General features: G+C 43.2%; 1 protein-coding gene across 5 annotated transcripts in view; it reads right to left on the bottom strand.

The window, feature by feature from the left end:
* The window catches only part of RAB27B (RAB27B, member RAS oncogene family), a 204567-nt gene that overhangs the window by 6404 nt on the left and 176828 nt on the right, over positions 1-21335 (bottom strand). For all 5 annotated transcript variants that reach the window (XM_050944785.1, XM_050944788.1, XM_050944790.1 and 2 more), the window contains 4 exons: positions 9014-9185; positions 7144-7229; positions 4988-5091; positions 2898-3021 (listed from right to left, as the gene is read on the bottom strand). In XM_050944785.1, coding sequence (XP_050800742.1) covers positions 2898-3021; positions 4988-5091; positions 7144-7229; positions 9014-9166 — 467 coding nt within the window. In that variant the 5' untranslated portion in view covers positions 9167-9185. The remainder of the gene's footprint in view (positions 1-2897; positions 3022-4987; positions 5092-7143; positions 7230-9013; positions 9186-21335) is intronic.

Genomic DNA, 21335 nt, shown 5'->3' with positions numbered 1-21335 from the left:
GGGATAGGGAATATTGGAATTCAAATCTCGCTGGCCTTTACTGCATTAAGTGGATGGAACAAAACCCCAAATCTTTAACACAGAGGGTTGGGGGAATGGGTATTAATATCAAAGTAAGGTTTGCATCTTGAACCAACTGCCAGTTTTAATTAACTTGGAAGTTTGGCTTCAAACCAGAATGGCAGCATTTGCATAAACTACAGCTGAGAGAAACAGGCCTTCACAAAAAGTTTTTTTCCCCCAAGGTTCTGTAAAGAACTGCAGTGCCTACTCAGAGATGGAACAGGAAACAGATGTACTGACAATCAATGTTTAGTGAATTCAGGAGCATATCCGCTTAAATTTTTACAGTCACCCTCCCTCAATATTTGGCAACATGGGATTTCCAGGCTTCAGAACTGCAGATCTTGCAGGTACTTCAAATTTGAAGTAAGTATTTCATACTTTTATTCACAGGCAGTCCATTTTATGTCACCACAAGTTTCTGGGTGGAAAGTGAAGACTGTCTGAATCTACAGTAACTCAGGGAACATGGAAAATGCCATATCAGTATAGACCTGTGGCCTATCTCCAATAGAAGCATTTATCAGAGCATCAGGAAAAAGGTACAACAATTATCTACTAGATAGGTTACCTTCTCAATAACTATCATGCGATAGGATTAAATTTTTCCTGTGGGGAGCAAGAGGGTTTTAATTTCAATCTGAAGGTTTTGTTTTTGGATTCTGTTTAATATAGCTGTGGACAGTATGATCTTTGCCTTTGATATCCTGTGTCTGAGTTCCACAAGTAGATTCCTGCTTTACAGATTTTAAATTGTTGCCTTTTGATTTTAATGGAACGCATACGGAGAACAGGTAAGTAGGAGTGGCCACGAGGATTTTTAAAATATACACACCCTGTTATATAATCTTTTCAAAGAGGAGTTTAGTCTCTTCAGGAAGATGGGAAAACTTCCCTATGATCATTGTTGTCTACCTCACAAATCCCTCTATTTCTTCTGTATCCTTTTTGAGATGAATGACCAGATTTGAACACAGCATTCTGGGGCAGGGGCCGGGGGACAGAACACCATTAGTTTATGTAACAGCAGTATATTTTCAGTATTGTTGCTTTCTTCTCGTCCTCTGTGCATTCAAGTATTTTGCATCAGCTGTCAAACAGCAACAGCAAGCAGAAATTCCCATTGAGTGGTCACCCATTATTACCAGTTCACTTTTGAGTTGTTACAGTCCATTTAGAGTGCAGCAGTATGTATGAGTAGTTCAAATGTGAATGAACTTGCATTTCATAACATGTAATCATCAATTAAACAGTACTGCCCTATTATGGAATATTGGGTTACACTACTCTTCACATTTTGCTATAAAGTATATTATTCATTCTTACTTCATTCTCTGTCTGAGATCCAGGATTGTCACGAGCAACAAACTGTCACTCTGACAACTTAGTTTCTTTAATAATCTCTTTTGAAGGACTTTTTCAAAATACCTTTGTCAAAGCATCGGGGCAACTGGTTCTCCACTGTTTTATAGACAAGCGTAGAATCCTTAGAGATGAGACAGGTTTTCCTTTACAGAAGCCAACCTGCATTACACTATTATGTTCTAGGGGTTTACAGCTCTACTGCTTTTGATCAGAGTTTCAACTAGTTTAGATCAGTATTGCTTATTCACAATCAGGTAAAGTATGAACAATGCTTTTTCAAAAAATCAAGATAGGTACAACATTTGCTACTCCCCAGTCCTTTGAATAAGAGATTATCTATTTATGCAAGCAGCTTAGCCTCCTCATTCTTAAATCCAACCTGGAATTCAGAAGAATGGTCATTTTACTTGTTAGAAAAAGCAACAGAAATAGATGGCAATTTGCTCCAGTGCTCTGACTTTTGACCCCTTAAATCTTATTGATCTCCCCCAAATACTCTTATGCAAATTGATGCAGCCCTTTCACTTCTCTGCAGTGTCCTTACTCCTTAATTGACTAAGGACAAGTTTCTTAGGTTTTCTACTTCTCCTCATGTATCTAAACTATGAATTTTTTGTCTGATTGCTTGTTGTAGTCCCTCAGCTTTCCTAATCTTTTTTTGGCTCAAATTCTCTGAATAGCCACATTAAGCCCTAGTGAATAAGATCCGGGGGTGGGGGGGAGGGAGGCATGTTTTATCTGTTTAATGAGACACTATTTTCTGAGTTTAGCAGGCAGTTCAAACAATGTAAGAGTTAGAGTTAGTTTTAATAAAATGTTCATACTATGAATCCCCAAAATTCTAACCACGTTTACTGTAATTAGAAGAGGGCATTTGTTGTATTAAGCATTGCTCATTTTAAAAAATGAAATTAAAAAAGTACAATGAGCGATCATACAAAATGATGATGATTCTAAATTGTCCAATAGAAAAGGAGTTGTGGAGAATGTAACACACTCATGGCCTCTTGTAAGATCTTGTGGATACTAGGTACAATCATGAAGGGTAGAGCATATTACCCGTCTCCTTAGCCATGCAGCCCTTCTCACAGAGACTTTTAGGGCACGTGCTTTTGATTTTTTGTCCTAGTTCTCAGGACTAACCCGCTGAATTAGAATGTAGCTCTGAAGTAATTATATTTTGTTTAAGCATCAATGCGCTATAACAAGATTCAACTTCTACAGTGTTATCTAACTTGTTAAACTTTGAAACATGTGGACCACTCAGTTCAAAGTGTGATAGGGTGGGCAGCACTGTTGAAGATTTTGGACGCCAGACTAAATGTCTATAGCATGTCAATGTTTGTAAATCTCTAACCAATCTAACTGGTTTCCCAAATTTCAAAACTGCATGGTGGCAATTTAGGTTTTAAAAACATTACACTGACGTAGAAATCAGCTGGAGTAATTTTCCATCACAATTTACTTACCCATATTTATCTGCAAGGTCTCGTGCTTGTCTCTCATTGACTTCCCTCTGATCTGATAAGTCAGCCTTGTTGCCAAGTAATACTATATCAGGATTCTCACAATATGCATTGGCTTGCAGTTGACCTAAAAAAAAAAAAAAAAACCAAAAAACCAAACCTAGAGTAAAAAAAGTATTGAAATGCCACTAAATAGGCCAAGATTTTTAAAAAAAAACAAACACAAAAACTAACAAAAAAAGGAATCCTTGTACCATATGGACTTTTCATAACACATTAACTCATTAAAGTAATTTTCTACAGGGGAAAACGGAACAGATGTGATTAGGAATTTATTTCCACTGAACTATTCACTTCCCCGCTATACAACCTAGGGGAAAAAAAAAAAAAAAAAAAAAAAAAAAAAAAAAAAAGAATCAAATGCAAAGATGTGTTCTACATACAGTACTCCAGTCTACAAACAACAGACATCAGTACATTTTGGTTAGGTTTCTTTTAGTACAGACAGACATTTTCTTATGCAAAGAAACCCATTAGGAGATCACAGAAATAAATGCCAAATACTTTTCACAAGCAGTTATTTAGAAAATTGAGGTCAAACCTTCAGCTAGGATACAACTATGTAGATCCACTGGTTTCAATATTTAAGTAATTTCCTGATGCTTATCTTTTCTTACATCAAAACTTGGGAGTAAGAAAAGATGAGTAGCTGCAGTATATGTTAATATGTGGAAGAAATTTAGAGGAGCAGTGTGGCAAAGGAATCACTGAAGCAGATAGAGTCCAATGCGTTAACTTTCCAGTAGCCAAATAGCAGAATGAAGTGGGAGTATGGTTATTGTTATTTCTATTAATAAAGCTGTAGCTTGCTATGAAGGGATTTATTTGTATTCACATATTGCCTTTCACAGTGTTCTACTTGTATGCACAGGCCAGAATACTCCCAGCTGGCACGCAGAAGTTAGTTTACTATCAAATAGCAAGTTTGAATTATACACAACCTGAAATTAAGTCTGGTCACCTTTTGCATGCTGTTTTTTTCTCCACTATAATAGCTTAACCCGTACTGGACAGGAATACACCCCCCCACTATCTTTTAAACACCTTTATTTTAAGTCAGGATGGTACATGCTCTCCAGCAATTTTGTTAGAACCCTCGCTTCAGCTTATCTCACATGTTGCATCTACATCAGATATTTCTGCCTTGCAAAAATAAAAATAACCCCCTCAACTGAAATATGCCTAAAATACACATATTTCTCATTTTGTTTGATAGGCGGTGTTTAAAATCTGATGAAATTCCTAACCAAATCTTAGGCACTGGACTGTATTAAAGACCAATAAATATCCTTTATACCAGGGTTTCTCGAACAGGCGTGGCCGCTTGTGTAGGGAAAGCCCCTGACAGGCCGTCTGCAGGTCCAATCGATCGTGGCTCCCACTGGCCAATAGGAGCTGCTGGAAGCGGCGGCCAGTAAGTCCCTCAGCCCATGCCACTTCCAGCAGCTCCCATTGGCCCAGAGCAGAAATCTGTGGCCAGTGGGAGCCATGATCAGCCAGACCTGTGGAAGGGGCAGGTAAACACACCGGCCCGGCCCACCAGGGGCTTTCCCTACACAAGCAGCGACCCCTATTTGAGAGACCCTGCTTTATTCAAATAAAAATACAAGTTAAAAAAAATAGTCAGGACAATGCAACATGGCCCAAATAGTGATAATACAAAATGTAACAGTCCATAATCAGTACATAAGATCATAATAAGCACATGTATGGTATGAATGATTTTCTTTTACAAGTCCAAAAAATTGACCACTACAAACCTCTTCACACAACCTCCAACCCATCCCAGAAAAGGCCAGAGGAATAGATAAACTTCAGAGCATTCTGCAAAGCAAAACAAGTTTATGTAATTTTCCAGAGCTGGGACTTCAGAGCCCACCTACACAAGCCATAGGTTTATGACCACCTGAAAAATATTGGACCACTCTTTGAAGTTAACATCACGTAAATGAAAACATGCAATATACAGTAACCTAAAAAACACAAAAAGCTGCTAGTTATCGGATACATGCAAGCTGTTCGGTTTTACTTACTCATCCAGTTTCTGACATTTAAGAAGCTCTGTTGACTGGTGAGATCAAACATTAATAAAAAGCCCATGGCATCTCTGAAAAATGCTGTGGTGAGACTTCGAAATCTGAAGGAAGAAACAAATAAGCAGCTCTGTTAACACAGACTGACCTCTAAAATTACTAGGTAATCATTTTTAGTGAATGACTTACTGGAGCAAACAAAAAACTACACACAACAAAAAACCCACCATCCATCAAAGGGGAGATACAAAAAAAAAAAAAAAAAACAAAAAACAAACGCTTTACTGAATCTCTTTTGCAACAGGCAGTTTTAAAAAAAATAAAATCCAAACCCAGAGAAGTTGCACAATTTATCAGCCAAATGTTCTCATAATAGTCAAAAGCCTGTGCCCCTCCTTTTGGCTAGGTTTATCATAGCTATCAGTAGCTACTTATCAAAGTGGATGTAATTTACCAGAGGATGCTTAGATGTGTGAGAATGTTATGTTGGCCAATGACCACTTTCCTTGTTCAAATTCTCTGTCCTTTGGACTAGCCTAAAAATTAACATGTTGCTTTAAAAATCACAAGAATACAGATGCATTGAGTGCATCCCTAATCACTGGGACACAAAATCAGTTCAACTGATGAACATAAGAAGAGTATTGTGAGGAAACGTTTACTTGATGGATAACCACCACCTTTCATCTATACCATGTTAGAAGTATCTGGCCATTTAATAATAGTTTAGAATAAGAACAGTTTACTGGGAAGCTCATCTACAGAGGCCCTGATATACCTGCAGCTGACAACCTGAGCTCAATGAAACTTTGAGTCATCTCTGAATGCACAAAGACCAAACATTTTGCAGGTTTTCCACAAAGCCATGGACCCAGCACTCAAAATATAGCCCCAGTTTGCTGCCACAGGACCACAAGTCAGAGTCTCAAATAAATTAGAAAACCAAACACATTAAGAAACTTTCATACAGAGCTAGAAAACAGAAAATGGAATTTGGTGCTCTACCTTAAGCCACCACATAATCTGGCACATCTATCAGTAGCAGATGTGGTAGATGGATACCCCAGGGCACATGTATCAAAATTAAAACAAACTATTGCTGCAGAAGAGAGCCACACAGGTATGAGGTTTCCCAATGACAAATTAGCTGCATGAGTGCTACCATAAGCTTTCTTTTGTAGAAGTGATACCTTTTATACAGTATGGCTAAATGTGGTTGTCAAAGAGACAATGGGACAGATTCAAACCAGAAAAATGGGCGTGTCTTAATAGAGGCCAATTTTAATGTAGTGCCACAGTAAGTGTGTTTGCGATCTACAAAAAGTATGAAGACAAGGTCCCACCTTGAGGAACTTATAAATTTAGACCACAGAGACTATGGACACAGGGATAGGTGCTTTAGCTGTGACATTTAGCATGCATCCAGTTCCTCATTTGCCAGTCATTTATTTTGAGACCTCTCTCAGGGGATGGTGGCAATTTAGGTTTTAAAAACATTACACTATGTGCTTCAGGAGGGCTTGAAAGGGAAGCATGGAAACATGGTGGTTCAAACCAAAATTAGTGTTTCCAGGTGTGGAAGCCACACAAAGGTGACAAAGGCACAGACAATGCAGTCACACTTGTTTTCCTCAGGTCTGATTTTGTTCTCCTATCCACTGAATTTTGCTGTAAGCCGTTTTCCTTCAGTGCTTTCAAGTTCCTTTTAGAAGCATGAAGACAGCTTGTACTCATGGTTTCCCCTTCTCCATTTAATGAGTTGTTTTAGGCTGTTTCCCACTCTAGTGCCTCAATACTGTTTCCCGTTACATGACTGATTTCCCTCCCTCTCCCCACTTCCTGTCTGTAGGCACAGCCAATATTTAATCAAGAGTAGGCCAAGCCATATACTGTATGCTAACAAACCACCATGAACTTTACTGCTATTCCAGAGTAGCTAGGGGGAAGCTTACAAAAGAAGTGAATACAGTATTTCGGTATGATCACAGCAAAACAGCAACAGTTTAAAAATTATCTTTCAGGAACAAGAAGTGGATTTTCATTTGTCAAAACCAAAATCTGTGACAGAAGATCTGTGTTTTTTCTGACTCACCTGTCTGAATTCTAGAAAAAATAAATGATTAACTGGATATGTGATGATGAACTCTGTACATTACCTTTCCTGCCCAGCGGTGTCCCAGAGCTGTAGATGGACCTTAAAGGCTTTTCCTGGAGATCCATTCGGTCCTCTGCTATGGTATATCTGACAAACACAGAGTAGAATCAGCGGATTGTATAGTCAATACAAAAATAGTCTTTTGCTTAAATTTATGAATGTCTTTCCCATTACTAAATTTTTGCCCTTAGCAAATAGTGCTGTACTGAAAAAAAAATTCTTCAAACACAAATGGAGAATAAGTCAGTTTATTAAATATAACTTATACTTGCTACAGAGATTCACATTCACTAATATTCCACTTCAAAGGGCCTCTTAAAAAACAATATTTCAAAACCAGAAAACCAATATTGTCTTCTGAAGATGATTGGGTATACTTAATACCATCATTTAGACCCTGATGCTGCTCATCTCAGTATACAAATGTGCTGAAATCACCTCCTAGATTTAATTTCTTTAACATGACCTGCTGTGCATTAAAGACCTGTTTTTTTGTAAATGTTCGATTCTGGCTATGGTTAATGCATCCAAAACACTTTGCAATGCCATGCAAGCACTTTACATACCCTAGTGAGTTTAGGCATTTCCTTTTGAGTTAGGCAAGTATTAACATCCAAGGTTAGAAAGCAAGTCAGTTGTAGAACTAGGAACAGAGCCCAGATTTCCGATCCTACGCTTTATTATGATTGATATTGTGCTTCAGGCAAGCAAAGAGCATTCTTATCTGAAGACAGAACTTTTTTTCCTAGATTGTACAATTAAAAACAATATCCATTTTTGTCAAGGTCTGTGGATATGCACAATAGTTGTGTTCTATTAAAACAGAGGTAATGAATGTTAGTACACATGAAAGGAATCAGGTTGACAGCATGGAAGATTGTTATCTTCCATTTAACATTAAGGAACAAATACACCACAGTACAAGCTAGCCCACTCTCTTCTACAAGTGTAGAACTGTAGCCTATATAGGAGGCATGAAGATTGTCACACTTTAGTAATGTGGCTGTACATTGAACTAAGAAGTCAATAGTTGGTGCTATAAACACCTTAGGAGGCAGTATTTGGTTGAGGGGTCAGCAACTATCGACCCATGGCCCACCAGGGAAATCTGCCGGAGGGGCATAATACATTTGGTTTATATTGACCATCTGCAGGCGCAGCCCCCCGCGGCTCCCAGTGGCCGCAGTTCACCATTCCTGGCCAATGGGAGCTGCAGGAAGTAGCATGGACCACAGGGACATGCTGGCTGCCACTTCCCCGCAGTTCCCAGTGGCCACAGTTCACTGTTCCCGGCCAATGGGAGCTACGAGGAACTGTGCCTACGGACAATCAATGTAAACAAAATGTCTCGTGGCCTGTCAGCGGATCACCCTCATGGGTCGCATGCCAAAGGTTGCCAACCCCAGATCTAGGTGACTGAGCATTGGGCAGGAGTATGAAGATATGGGTTCTACTTCCAGTTCTACTATTTACCTGGCATGTGATCTTAAACTAGACACTTTTGCTGTGCTTTCCCCTTCTATTTTTTCCTGTCACCTTCTCTCTTTAGGCTGCAAACTAAATTTGTGGCAGAGGTTGTCTCTAATGTGTACATCAGCTAGCTAGCACAGGAGGCCCCACTGGAGGCCTTTGGTACTAATGTAATGTAAATACATAATACCCCACTAGGATACCAGGTAGCCATCTGAGGGCAACAGCTTCTCGCTCACCTCACTTCTAATTTTGACTGGATTCAAGCTAGAAACTAAAGCAGAAAAGGCATTCTCAACACACCGTAAACCTTTCAGTATGGTATACATTTACATAAAGCACATTCTCAACACTATTGGAAACTGGAAGAAGTGAAGACATTGACGACTTGAGAAACTTACCACACGTTTTTCCCGAAAGTCTATTCCTACTGTTGTGATGAATTTTGGATTGAATTTGTTGTCTGTGTATCTGTAAAGGAATGTCGTCTTCCCAACCCCAGAATCCCCCAGGGCTAGGAGTTTGATCAGATAGTCATAGTCCCCATCAGTCATAGTGCTGATCTTTATGAACCTGCAGAGAGAGGAAGAACAGGTTTTAAAAAATGGTGATAAACATAAGAACAGCCAGACTGAGTCTGACCAATGGTCCAACTACCCCAGTATCTTGTTTCTGGCACTGCTCAAATGCCAGATACTTCAGAGAGAATGAACAGAACTGGGCAATTTTGAGTGATCCATCCTCTGTTGTCCAATCCCAGCTTCTAACAGAGAATCAGGAACTCCCAGAACTTGGGGTTGCATTCCTGACCAGCTTGGCTAATAGCCACTGATGGACCTATCTTCTATGATAGAGGTGGGCAAACTACAGCCTACAGTATCCTCCTGCGAGGACCCTGAGCTCCTGCCCCGACCCTGAGCTCCTGCCCCAGGAGGCTAGACCCTGGCCCCTCCCCTGCTGTTCCCTCTCCCCCATAGCCTTAGCTCCCCCGCCGTTGGCACAATGCTCCAGGCTGTTGGCTTCAAGCTCCCGGGGCAATACAGCAGCAGAGCCTGGCCTGAGCCGGTGCTCTGTGCTGCATGGTGGTGTGGATGGCTCCAGCTGGGCAGCGCAGCTACCTATCCTGATGCACCACGCCACTAACCACCGGTGCTCCAGGCAGTGTGGTAAGGGGATAGGGAGCTGGGTAGAGGGTTGGATAAAGGGCAGGGGAGTTCAGAGTGGTGGTTGGGGCAGGGGTATGGATAGGGGTTGGGAGGGGTCAGAGGGTGGGGAACAGGGGGGGTTGAATGTGGGCAGGGGTCCTGGAGGGTCAGTCAGAAAGGAGAAGGGGAGGTAGGAGGGGTAGTCAGGGGACAAGGAGAAGGGGTGGGTGGATGCAGCAGAGGTCCCAGGGGCAGGGCAGTCAGGAATAAGAGAAGAAGGAGTTGGATGGGGTTATGGGGAGTAGTCAAGGGACAGGAAGTGTGGAGTGGAGTCGGACAGGGGATGGGGATGGGCTATGCCTGGCTGTTTAGGGAGGCACAGCCTCCCCTAACCAGCCCTCCATACAATTTCCAAAATCTGATGCAGCCCTCAGGCCAAAAAGTTTGCCTGCACTTGCTCTATGAAGTTGTCTAAATTCTTTGAAGCCAGAAGTATAACTGGGTTCAGACAAATGAATTCTTAGTATATTTAATTTTAAAAACAAACACAACTGTTGTTCATTTGACTGAATTAATTAATTAATTGCTATTGTCTGTACTCAAGATTGTCTAAAATGTTTACATAGGAAGAGAGTAGAGGAAGAAAGCCTTTAGTTTTAGGTTTTAGCCCAGGGCTTCTCAAACTGAGGTCACCGCTTCTGTAGGGAAAGCCCCTGGAGGGCCGGGCCAGTGTGTTTACCTGCCCCGTCTGCAGGTCCAGCCGATCACGGATCCCACTGGCCGTGGATCGCTGCTCTGGGCCAATGGGAGCTGCTGGAAGCGGGTGGGTTGAGGGACTTACTGGCCGCTGCTTCCAGTGGCTCCCATTGACCTGGAGCAGCAATCCGCAGCCAGTGGGATCCGTGATCAGCCGGACCTGCAGATGGGGCAGGTAAACACACTGGCCCGGCCCGCCAGGGGCTTTCCCTACAGAAGGGGCGACCTCAGTTTGAGAAACCCTGTTTTGGCCCATGTAACATGAGAACTCAAATCCTAGTTTGAAAGTTTCAGAGCATGGCCAATGCTAGTCTAGTTTTTAAATTTTATGAGTTGGAGGAGGCTGGGACAGTTTCAATTATACTTTCAAATACTTCAATTGAGTCAGAATTTGAGGCCAAAAGGACCACCAGATCATCTAGTCTAACCTCCTGTATGTCACAGGCCACCACTCCCATGCAGCACCAGCAGCACACTAAACCCGTCAACCAACATTATACCAAAGTATTACAGCCCACAAGAGACTAGACCAGCAGTTCTCCTGACCTGCTGTTTGAGCCCAAAGTGGGTCACGATACCGTTTCAATGGGGTCGCTTAGGTTGGCTTTAACTTGCTGGTGCTCACTGCTTCAGCCCTGTACAGCAAGGCTCAGGTTACAGGCCCCCTGCCTCAGGCTGAAGCCTTGGGACTTTGGCTTTGACCTCTACTCCAGCCAAAGCCATGGGGCTCAGGCTTTGGCCCTACCACCTGGGACAGTGGGGCTCAGGCTTCGGTCCCCTGTGGGGTTGAGTAGAAATTTTTGTTGTCAGAAGGGGGTCACAGAGCAGTCAAGTCTGAGAACCCCTGGACTAGATTATGATGTGCCACAGACAGAATAGGAGGTACCTTCTGGTAGCCACAGGGTAACACCAAAATTTAGGGATACAAGCTTCTCATCAACCCATTATTTTACTGTAAATTAAAAGGAAAAAAGGGTAATGCAGATGTAGTTGCATGTTCTTTAAATTCCTCTAATCCTATAGACAATAAAAATCCTATTAATTGTTCAACAGATATGCCATCTGTACTCAATCTTCACACTAAAGAAGCTCCCACTTGCTAAGGTTTGCACTGTTTAAAAATCACCAATGTTGCAGGAAAGTCAGACACAAACTAAGTCTTCTTCACATCACTTAGAATATAACTGGGTAACAGAGGAAAATGGCATCCTTTTCTCTTGATGATTTGGTATGCAATAGGCCTTCCAGGCTAAAATCAAAACATTCCTCTAGATTGTTGAATTATTCCTACAAACGGCTTTGTAAACCCCTCTGTATTGTACACGTTGTGTGGCCTGTTCTACAGATGCTTCATGGGAGGGTGTGTGAGAAAATTCATCTTAGCTTAAAAACCGGATTTACCTTCTTGTTCCAAAATCTGGGGGGGGGGGGAGAAAGTGTTTTCCTTTTCCACGTACAAGAAAGAAATTTGTATCTTCAAGATCAAAAGGAGACAGTCAACAGGAAAAAGACTCCATCTCAGAGCTCAACTGCTGTACGTGATCAGATGACACGATCAGTGCTAGACTTACGTACATAGGTAGGAGGTGGTCTATTTTGTTATTCCATGATTTAAGTTAAATTTCAGTAAGCAATTGTCCAAAGGTCACTACTAAATGCAAGAACACATCTAAAGCCAAGTTTACTCTTTGGCATGGTTATATGGACAGAATGTGTCTGTCATGTAGATTTCAAGTGGTGTATACTAGAGATGGGTGAAATTTTTAGTATGAAGGCTTTTTAAAACTTTAAAAATATATATTTTGGGTAAACTGAAGTATTTCTTGGATTGGTGCTGAATTCACCAAATAGTTTTGGCTAATTAAAAAAAAAAGGTGACATTCAAAAATGTCAAAATATTTCATTTCAAAATGACATTCCATTTTGGAACTGGCCAGTATAAAAGCCAAGTACCACCTTAAAATGACCAAATCAAAATGCAACAAACTGGGCACTGTTAAAATTAGACTTGAATAGTCTGCATATTAATTCCCGTTCTGCAGTTTCTTATTGGAGTCCGTTTTTGAAGTTTGTTGTTGTTGAAGAATTGCCATTTTTAGGTCAGTAATTGCATGTCCAGGGAGGTTGAAGCGTTCAACTGGTTTTTGAATGTTATAATTCTTGACATCTGATGTGTGTCCATGTAGGGACATTGCTGGCACATTTTCCATTCCATGCATCTGATGAAGTGGAAAGTGGTTTTAGCCCACAAAAGCTTATGCCCAAAAAAATTTGTTAGTTTCTAAGATGCCACAAGTACTCCTCGCTCTTTTTGCTGATACACACCAACATGGCTACCACTCTGAAACCTGAATTAACAGAATACAGCATAGACAGGGACTGTTTCATTACATTGTGTGTTTACAAATATATTGTTAGAGATTAACAAAAAACACAAAACATTATCTAAGGGTTGAATCTGGGTCAATTGGCCAGAAAAGGTTAAGCGGCTTGCAAGCTATGCGTCACACTTTATAGAAGATTCACTGCAATTATACAACAGTGGTAGCAACAATGATTTGCATGGTCATACTCTAGTCACAGTACCCAAAACAGAAATAGTTCACTCAGCTCGACTCCCTACCTTCCCGCTTCTTCCTCTACGTTCCCCCGCCAAAAAGAACAAAAATTATTAAACCAACAGTATTTATTAAACTAAAACCTTATTACTGGTTGGGAATGGCATGAGGAAGGTCATATGTTCAGGTAGTTACTTGCTTCGGGAGTGTGTATACATCTGGTAAGTTATTCAAGTATTGAAGGTAGGTAAGAATTCTGCATAGACTCCAAATAGGTAACGTTAACACAAAACCAACTATCATTTATAATATAAATGCTCAGAATTTAATGTGTTTCTGTGTCTAAAGAGAACAATGGACTAGATCTATGGAAGCTGCATCATCATACACCTCTGCTACAAATATTTAAATCATTAATTTATAGGAGGATAGTACAGAGTCATGTAAGAGTGAGAACCATTGAACAAGATCTGCCAGGCCTGTTCAGCTTGCACCAAGCATATGCTCTTAGAACTAAAGAGCTGCAATAGTGACACTTCTCAGGGACTTCCTTTGCCCCACACAACAGCTGTCTAATCTCTCATTACTTACACAGCAGGGCCTTTGCAGGTTGGCAGAATTTATTTGGGAAACCTAAATACAGCTTCAGCAGAGAGGAAAGGGTGGTTGCGAAGCCTCATCCTTGTGTGACAAAGCATATCTTATTTCACATTTCTCTCTCTCTGTCAGCCGCTATTTGCTGGGCACACTCCCAACCAACAGAAGCATTATTCTCCAGACCAGGACAGGAACTACAGTATGCCAGGAATCATTATCATGGAAGTAGTACAGTAAATCTCCAAAGTGCTATGTGTACTAGCTTTGTACAGCTTTAGTTATAGAATTTGAGGTCAACATCAAAAATATTCATAGGAGCTGACTGATTATCCTCTTCTTTTCATAGAAATCATGCCCAGAAGGGACCATTGTGATCGAGTCCGACTTTCTGTATAACAGGTCATAGAAATTTTCCCCCTGAATAATTCCTAAATCATCTCTTTCCAAAAAAGATCCAATCTTGATTTAAGAAATTGCCAGTGATGGAGAACCCAGCCTGATCCTCGGTAAATTGTTCCTAATGTTAATTACTTATCTGCCCTTGGTTGAAACTGCTCTTTTGCTTTCTTTGCAGTAATTTGAGTTGCTGGATCTGGTTGCCCAGAACTAGGAGGTACATTAGTTACTTCATCATACTTCTCCCTGTCACATTTATTTATTCAGTTACTCTCTCTCCTTATGCTGATGGCAACCTCAATACTAGGAACTCCCTCCCCACCCCCACCATCCCCCCAAGCAATAAGGAAAGATGTAGCACTCGGTGGCACTGGTTCCTGCCTAAGCAGTTCAGGTCTACACTACAAGGTCTAGCATCATTCTGTACTGATGAATAATCACAGCAGGTCCTGGGCAGCAGGACACAGTGTGGTGAAAGCACGAGGGTAGTATGCAAAGATCAAGTGCCATTTATTAGTAGCCATGGCTCTTACTGGTTTGGGGAAAGATGATCACAGTTCTTAACAGTAGTTCTGACCAATTGGGGTCCCAGCTAGCCCTCTGTTGTGTTTAATTTGAAGATGCAAGCCCAGAGAGTCATGCAACCAGACAGTGAACTCTTAATTGGTCAATACTACACTAACATATGTGCCTGATGGATAAGAAACTGCAGTTTTGCAAGATGGTGAACATGTTCACCATCTGTTCTTTCAAAGAAGCACTTATGAAAATTAGACATTGGCTATTGTCCCAAATCTGACAACTTAAAAAAAAATAAAAAATCAAATCTTCAGATTAGCATCAACTTCAAAATTTGAGGCACCATAGTTTATCAGTGAAAACAAGGGTGAATTGAGATTCAGTGGACCTGGATTGCATTCCAAGTTCTGCTAAGGACTGGTTGCATTATCTTGGGTATTTACAGCAGCAGGGGAACTATCTGTAACAATGTTCTTCATCTCAAAGGTCATGACCTCCAGGGGTCTCAAAAGGCAAATGGGGGGGGGGTCACAAGGCATTGAAAATTCTATTGCGATATAAAGCAAAGGATATCTTGTTCCCCATTCCCTGTGGTCCGCTCCATCAATCTCTCTAACAAGCACGAATTATATGGGCCTATTGTTATCAGATGTGTTTTATTCTTACTTTTATAGTAAATGCAATGTGGGTTTTTTTATTTTTACTTTGAATCAGGTTGGCAATCCCTTGGAGGCTGATAAATAAAATAGGGGTAACTACATGTACATACCTACTTTTGGAAAATGCTTTGAGATCATGAGATGAAAGACTATGTATGTGCAAGCCATTTTATACTGCCTCTCAATCTTCATACTCCTCATAAGTAAAAGCTTTTGCTTCCTTATAAATGGGGTTTAGTGAATCCTTAGTGTAGAAGAGGTTCTATTCTATTCAAACTCTTGTATTGCGTGCATCACCATGGCATCTGAGCTGGACTCCCTGGGTCGAATTCTGTGCTTAGATACTCCTATTTGCACCAATGTAATTCCAGTAGTTTCGATAAGAACAGAATCTATCGCCCTTGGCACATGAATAAGGAAGTGCCAGCTTGCTTTAACTAACAAATTTTGACCAACCTGAAATTCAATTTTTTTTCCATTTGTTATCTGTATGGCTGTGAGAGCTTCCCGAATACAATACAGTTTCACCTACATATGTGCTCTTTGACAAATACGAAGCAGCCCAGCGACTGCAAGAGGCTATTTGGCCTCTTCTGACGTTCGAAAGATCAAAAGAATTTTTAAAAAAGTCTAGCAGCGTCAGCTTTTGTGACAGTCTAGTCAAAGGAGACACCAAGCTGTCTGTGTTCTGTACACTGCAGAGAGAGGACAGAAAATTCACTGGATCATTCTAGTTCTTGCCAGAGTACAACAAGCCAATTGCATGACAAGAGATTCCACATACAGAGTTTCTCTCATCCAGCACGCATTCAAAATATGGAGCAGAATTACATGGCCTGAAGTACTGTTCTTTACAACCATAATCTCATGTGACCTATTAGATAAAGCAAAGAAAGGCAACTTGGGAGTGGCCATTATTCGTTCACAAACTGAAGTAGAGGTTTTGTGTACTCGACACCAATTGTGTGTACTACACCCAGGGCCGGCTCCAGGCACCAGCAGAGGAAGCACATACCTGAGGCAGCACATGCTAAGGGGCAGCATTCCATCCATTCTTGGGGCAGCACAATCCGGGTGGCTTTTTTTTTGTGTGCGCGCATGCTTTGGCAGTCCAGGTGGCTTTTTTTTTTTTTTGTGCTTGAGGCAGCAAAAATGGTAGTCAGGACTGGCTCTACACCTGCTGTGGTGCTCTGTCCTCCACTATTCTGAGCCACTTAGAGGCTCATAAGCCCACTTTGGCCTTGGCTTATAGAACTGAATCTTTGGTCAGGAGAATAGAGCACTGAAAACTGTCCGTTACAGCTATTCCCCTATTCCATTTTGTTTCCCCAGACTCCATTTTGTTTTCTGTTCTCCTGTGGCCGCCCTTCCCTGGCTGTTAAGTTGTTTACCAGGGCCATTGCCCTTCTCAAAGGGATGGCCACTTGTGCTGCATGCTAAGTGGGACCACTGCCCTTTTCAAAGGGTTAGTCCTGTTATCACCTCGTTGAACCTGGGCTTGGTGTAGGGTAGGCAATGTCCAGAGCTGCAAGGCCTATTGTGGTTTTAAGATCCTGGGCATGAGTCATAGTCTCATGTGCTCTTGAGTCACCTATTGCACAGGACTATGTCCAGGCATGTCTCTGGGCTTACCTTCAGTTTTTCCCCTGTGCCCCCTCCCCTGTGACAGAGGGAGCCTATCAGGATTACTGGTGGGAAACTGCCCAAGTTTGCCTTTAAAACCAGACATTTTTGAAACACACCTCAGAAAGGTTCCTGCATTGCTGCCTGGTCTGATCAGCCAGGGGTTCTGGGGGGTCCTTTCTCCGCTCTCGTTTTATTTTTGAGCGTACCCCCGTTTTTGAAACCCCTCCCACGAAGAACGAATTGCTACCTGAGAGATCTCCTAATTATTGAGACTGTACCGAACCCTCCTTGCCTCTTCTGATGTTGCTGCTGCTTCTGCCTTTGCTGCTGCCTTGGGGACTGGTAAGAATCCCTCTGTAAAACTTTCTATACTTTTATTTTATTATTTTAGCTGCTGGCTCTGTTTCCCCAGCACACAGACTCAAGCTAAACCTTGGTCTGTGTCTTAAAACCTCTCTTAAACTACAGGGCTCTTTGCCACTGCTAAGCTCTGCTCCTGTGGGCTTTGCCTTGGGGCTCTCTGCTTTCAGCTGTATCCACCGCTGTAGCCACCATCCCTTGGCTTCCTTGGGAGCTGGGTCCTGGATACATACCACTCTGCCCTCTGTAACCTCCCCATAGCATAAGGTGCACCATAGGTCTTGTTTTTTTTTAATTTAATAAGTCATAGTTTGTTAAGATTGTAGAGCTTGTAAGTTTCTGTGATATTTGTTGTGTTGCCTAATTGTTGGTTAAGATAAGTTTAGAAAATCATTGCCTGGTTGTATTCTGTAGCTGCTTGTCATTTTATATAAGTTTGATTAAGTTAGGGGATAGATAAGGTTTTTACTATTTGAATTTGTCTTCCCACTGCCCCAATCCCCCCCCCCCCCCCCCGAGCTCCCCAGTCACTCATTGCAGTTTCTCTGCTGTTTAAACTTGCAGCCTGTCTGCTCTCTGTGTCTCCCTGAGTTTAAATCTCCCTCTGTAGCGCCTCTATCTTTGGTTTCTGCTCCACCACGTGCTCCTCTTCCCCCATCCCCTAACCTCATTCCTCTACCACTGCCTTTCTCTCTCTCTCTCTCTCTCTCTCTCTTTTAATCCCTTCCCCCACGTGTTCACCCCGCTCCTACTGCTGCCAAACCTCAATTGTATTACTGAAGTCTAGCATAAAACCCCATTGGTTACCCTTTTTCTCTCTCACACACCTCACATTTTATATTTACACCACTGTGACACATTTTTACCTAGAGTTGTTGGTTATTTAACACATTTTACCCATAACTGTTAGTTGGTTATATGCTGCTGTGACACACCCTTTACCTAGAAATTGTTAGCTACCTGTTACATTTATACTTCAGTGTTAGTTGGTTACCAACTGTATTGTACCCCACTATTGAAACCCCCTATACTATACTAAAAGAACTCCCTCCCCAATTGCCTACCTTAACAAACCCCATACCCCTCACTATTAAATTTTCCCTGTTTTTGCATTTTCTTAATAAAGTTTATTTTGCACCCCACCTGTGTGGTAATTGCTCCCCAAGATCCCATATACCTGCAGGCAGGGACATGGCGTCACGAACAGGATCTTGGGATAACAATTACTGCCCTCCCTGTCCCTGGAAAGAGGCCAAGACCTCTGGGACAGAGGAAGATCAGACCAACCACCTACAATACCACTTGCTGCAAAGTAAACAGCAGCCTAAGGCCCTAGAATGGGTCTGTACTATTGGCAAAGGCCAGAGCTCCAGGGTGTATACCACCCACCTGGGGCTCACTGATGTGGGGTGCCTCTTAACCTGCCACCCCACATTCAGGGCCAGCCCTGCTGATTCCAGCCTCCGGCCAGTCTGCACTAAGGCAGGAGAGCCAGCCGCAGATTCAGATCCCACCCGCCTCTGGAGAGAGGTGGGAAGGGTTGTGAAAGCCTGCGGGGGGGCTCCATCTAAGCTCGCCCCTGAACCTCGAATTTTGCAGGGGTCCCCCACCCACCAGATATTAACAGAACTGGTGCAGAAGCTGGATGAAATTCGAAAGCCCAAGAAACTGTGGCATGACATATATAAGCCCCAAAAGGTAGCCACAGTTACCTATGAGATCCTGGCTTAGGCCCTTGATAAACTGTTTTCCATGGGGCCCTAATGACCTCAGCCAAGGAGGCCACTAGCCAGGCTAGGCAGGAGGGACCACCGCTGACCTCTAGCCTGCCCAGTCCCAATAAATCCCCTGAAAAACCACCCCCATATACCCACCCAGAGGCCTCATCTCCCCTCAAGAAAACCCCACTATACCCAGCCCTACCTTCAGCCCCTCTAGAGGCCCAAGCCCATGAACCTGCACCCACTGTCACCTCTGGTGAAGCCCTGCCGGTATCCATCAGTCGTATAAAGATTGATAACCAGGGCAATACCACACAGGTGACCGAACTCCGACCTCGCTCCAAAGCAGAGATGAAGGAGTTCATCTCGGACACCGCTAGGGGGGCCAATGAGCCACCACTACTGTGGCTAGGCCGCCTGGCTCTGGAAAACGGACAAGAGTTAGTGGATAGAGAAGAGGGCATAGTATTAGCCAGGACCAGTAGCTGGTCCAGGGGTCTCTCAGGGAGCCTGGTAATATCTAACACTGCATGGCCCCTGACCGCCCCAGCACTGGCCTTCTTCCATTTACAGCACTCCCTTCAAGGGATCCAAGTCCCCAGAGGAAGCGTCAAGGACATCTCTTCCCTCAGATGTGCCATCGCAGGGGGGTCCATCATGCTGTGGTCCCCTACCCAACACCCTCTGGGGCTTACTCAGGCTCAGATTAACCAGGTCAATGCCTTCAGACACGTTATTGACCCCACCGAGATACCCATAGACGAAGCTGCCATTGACTTAGCCATGGATAGCAGTACCACCCCTGACACTGGGGCAGTTCTGTGGCTAAGGGGGTATGCTAGGCGCCCCATTGGGCGACTCTATGAAGCCCTCGAGAAAATAAGATGGCCCTCAGCCCAAGCTCTACCCATCAGTCCACCCCCACCACACACCAGTCCACACCCCCCACATGCCAGTTCACAACCCAGGCCCCAGTACTCACAGCATTCATTTACAGAACGCAAAATTTTTGGGTTCTTATTGTACAAGGGCCTCACTAAGGAGGTTGTACGTAAGCTCAATAGTGAGCAGCAAAGAGCCTTGGCCATAGCTCTGGGATGGGAAGAGTGCTCAGAACCTTCCCAGCCAAAAAACGGGTAATGGCCGGGTGCTTGGCGGCGGCCAGCACCCGGCAAGGGGACCCCCGCCCCTATTATCCGCTAGTTTTTGACAAGGGTCTCGTCATCCCCTTTTTGCTGGACACGGGGGCACAGGTGTCCATTGTTCCTCCTCACGTCCCTCACACCCCCACAGGACACACCATTTATGTGCAAGGCCTCAACAGCACAGAACCCCGTGCAGAAGTAAAGGTACACGCATCCATAGGCCACACACCAGTAACATTTCGGGCCCTAGTGGGACCCATGCCACTCCTTGGGGTTCGGGAGCTACGGCGTTTTAAACTGGCCGAAGCCGTGCTTGATGCACTACCAGTCACCCTATCGGGTGCCAGTGCCCCCCATGAACCTGAACTTCTCAACCCCACACCCTGGAAATACAGACCCATACCCACAGCCCCAGAAGGTCAACCACACATTGCCCAGCTCATTGAAACATTGCTTAATGATAACAAGATTCGGCGTGTGTCAGCGAGCAAATACTTGTCCAGTGCATGGGGAATCCCAAAACCACACAAAACCAATGAGTACAGGATGGTTATAGATTATCGCGCCGCTAACAAACACATACGATCAGTAGCATTCGCCGCCAAATGGGATATCCCCACTATAGAACGCATCCTACTGGACGACACTAACCAATGGGCCTGTACAATAGACCTAAAAGATATGTTTTATCAGATCTCCCTCTATGACCCCAAGGGATTGTTAAACTTCGCTTACCAGGGAGCCCAGTACCAATGGCAAGCGTGTCCCCAAGGGTACAAAAACTCACCTGCCTGTGCCAGTGAGGCCCTAACCCGCACATTAGAGAAGGTACCATCCCTCCCCAACATTCATGTTGTCTATTACGTGGACGACATTCTTATAACTGGCACCATACCAACTGAAGTACAAAAAGTCACTGAACAGGTTCAGGCCGCTTTATCCACCGATGGGTGGAACCTCAGTTTGCCTAAAAGTGTCCTCACTGCTACTTCTACCTTTCAGTTTTTAGGTTTTACTGTAGAAAAGGGACAGCTACGCCACTTAACTTACCACCCACTCACGAATTCTTTCCCCTTGGGGGTGGCTCCCCCCAGACGTGAAGTGCAGCATGTGTTAGGTGTAATTAACTATCACAGACAGTTTCTCCCTGCTGCTTTGTTGCCACAACTATCTGTTTTGCAGCAATATGCCAGGTACATTAAAACCCCTTGGACACCAGAGGCCGAGCAGGCGGTGTCTTC

Source organism: Gopherus flavomarginatus, chromosome 3 (assembly GCF_025201925.1).
Source record: "Gopherus flavomarginatus isolate rGopFla2 chromosome 3, rGopFla2.mat.asm, whole genome shotgun sequence".
Taxonomy (NCBI): Eukaryota; Metazoa; Chordata; order Testudines; family Testudinidae; genus Gopherus; species Gopherus flavomarginatus.
Note: the sequence above shows the minus strand (reverse complement) of the source record. Positions and strands in the feature narration are given on the sequence as shown.